At 45.8% G+C, this 2088-nt stretch overlaps 1 protein-coding gene across 1 annotated transcript in view; it reads left to right on the top strand.

Annotated features, from left to right (window-relative positions):
- Positions 1–2088, top strand: part of LOC101845838 (serine-rich adhesin for platelets) — an 11898-nt gene extending 9810 nt beyond the window's left edge. The window contains exon 2 of the mRNA XM_005094968.2: positions 1197–2088. Within this exon, the coding sequence (XP_005095025.1) occupies positions 1197–1552 (356 nt within the window). The 3' untranslated portion in view covers positions 1553–2088. The remainder of the gene's footprint in view (positions 1–1196) is intronic.

Here is a 2088-nt window from a genome sequence, read left to right as displayed (position 1 = left end):
TATACACACAAATACATATACACACAAATATACATGTGCACATACACACACATACGCACGCACTCACTCACTCTCTGTCTCTCTCTCTCTCTGTCTCTGTCTCTCTCTGTGTGTCTCTCTATCTGTCTCTGTCTCTGTCTCTCTGTCTCTGTCTCTCCCTCTCTCTCTCTCTCTCCCTCTTTCTCTCTCTTTCTCTCCTCCCCCCTCTCTCTCACGTGCAATTCTTATAGGATGAACTTTTAACTCTAAGTAGTAAATCAAAACATACTGTAAAATCATACATAATGCTCTAGGATTAAGAAATAATATCTTTCTCTAAATTTGTCCCTGTATCTCTCAACCAGCCTTTGCTTCTCCGTAAACTAGCCTCAAGCACAACGTTGAATTTCATTATAACAATATCTTGATTTCGAAGTCCCAACAGCAGCTGTCCTCAGCACTTTCACACAGATTTGAAACTTCGATACACCAGCACACCACAAGGTACATGGTCTGTGGACGCGAAGCGCACTCAGTGGGCTTCATGCCTAGCTTTTCTACGATAATCTAAGAGAACTAGGGTATTATGAACAGGCAAAAAACCAGTAACACTCCCATCCGTAGTCTATATTATTTAATTTCGGCGTTTTACGCCCCCATCAACACACTTTAGATCATTTAGGAGGCGGGATTCCGACCTTGTCTGAAGGTGTCAACCAGGACTGAGAGGTATTATACAACATCTCAGCAGAAAGACTGACATATTCGGCAAAAATTTCTTCCCGTTCCGTAATCGAACTCTGGTCTCCTGAGTGTGAAAGCGAAGTGCCTAACCGTTACATCAGAGACGCCGGTACATCCGTGGTCTGGATGCCCCTTGAGGTCACAATTGGGTCGCCGTAACATCAAGCACGAAATGCTGCGCTCTTAACCTATGTATGAATAGGCTGTTAAATTGTACTTTTACCAAACACACATTCTACTTTTCACAACTCAGTAATCAATTTGCCTCGTGGGTGGTTAGCAGGTGCTGTGGTGTGGTTTTCCCCTTCTTTCTCACCAAACACATATCGCACCTATCTCTTTATCTTCTTTTCTTTGTTTGTTACTATCTAGTAACACCTCTAATCTTTGACACTTATATGACCAATGTGTGACTCAAGTACTGTCAAACACTTTCTAAACTAACATCTTTGTTTCACCTTCCCCCTCCTCAGATGGTGAAGATGTGGCAAGTCCGGAGACTACCTCGTCATTCTTGTCCGTGTGCCCAACCAGCGTGACCAGTTTAGCAGGAGAGGACAGCTGTTCAAGCTTGATCAGTGGTCAATCAGAGCTTGACCACCATCAGCCCGTCACGGACCACACGACTGTAAACACTTCCCTGGCGTCACCTTCAACGCTCATCGCTTCCACTTCATCGCCACCATCGTCGTCTTCATCGACAGCCTCCTCCTCCTCCTCCTCCTCTTCCTCACTGTCGCCGGCTTTGCTTCGCTCGTTGTCTCTCCCCGCAAACATTGCCGTTATCAGGGGTGATCACAAGACAACACTGATGAACTTTGACCCATGATGTGCCGGGTGCGGACCACGACATTTCCTTCCTGTAAAAAAAAACTCACATTTTTTCATCATTCACAATTGGACCAACAAAAGAACAGTTTGTCGCTTTTGACTGTTGAGCAGGGGAGCCGGATTGGAATCCCCTCAACTTTGATTCTGAAATTTGGCTGATTCTCGAGTTCCGATTTCTGCCTTCTGCAAAAAAGGACGTTCGCGTTATTATGTCCCACTAAATAGACCGCCTGCAGTGTGTAGTTAGTAAAAACCGTTAAACACCTCCAGAAATCAGCTGATGACTTATATAGCGGCGTATGTCCGTGGGAATTTATGCATAGAACACATTCCTCATTCCTGTGAAGAACATTCCTACAAGTGCCAAGATTCTCCTGTGCGACTGACTGTATAATAAAGTTATGGGGAAAGAACGGCTCGCCTCTGTCACCGTAGGTTCGTTTGTGACGCTGCGCGTGTGGTGTGAGTGAGCAGTGGGCGGAGATTGGCTGTGAAGCCCGCCCACCGCACGCGCGCACGAGAGAGAGAGAGAGA

This window comes from Aplysia californica, unplaced genomic scaffold (assembly GCF_000002075.1).
Source record: "Aplysia californica isolate F4 #8 unplaced genomic scaffold, AplCal3.0 scaffold00092, whole genome shotgun sequence".
In the NCBI taxonomy this organism is placed as follows: domain Eukaryota; kingdom Metazoa; phylum Mollusca; class Gastropoda; order Aplysiida; family Aplysiidae; genus Aplysia; species Aplysia californica.
Note: the sequence above shows the minus strand (reverse complement) of the source record. Positions and strands in the feature narration are given on the sequence as shown.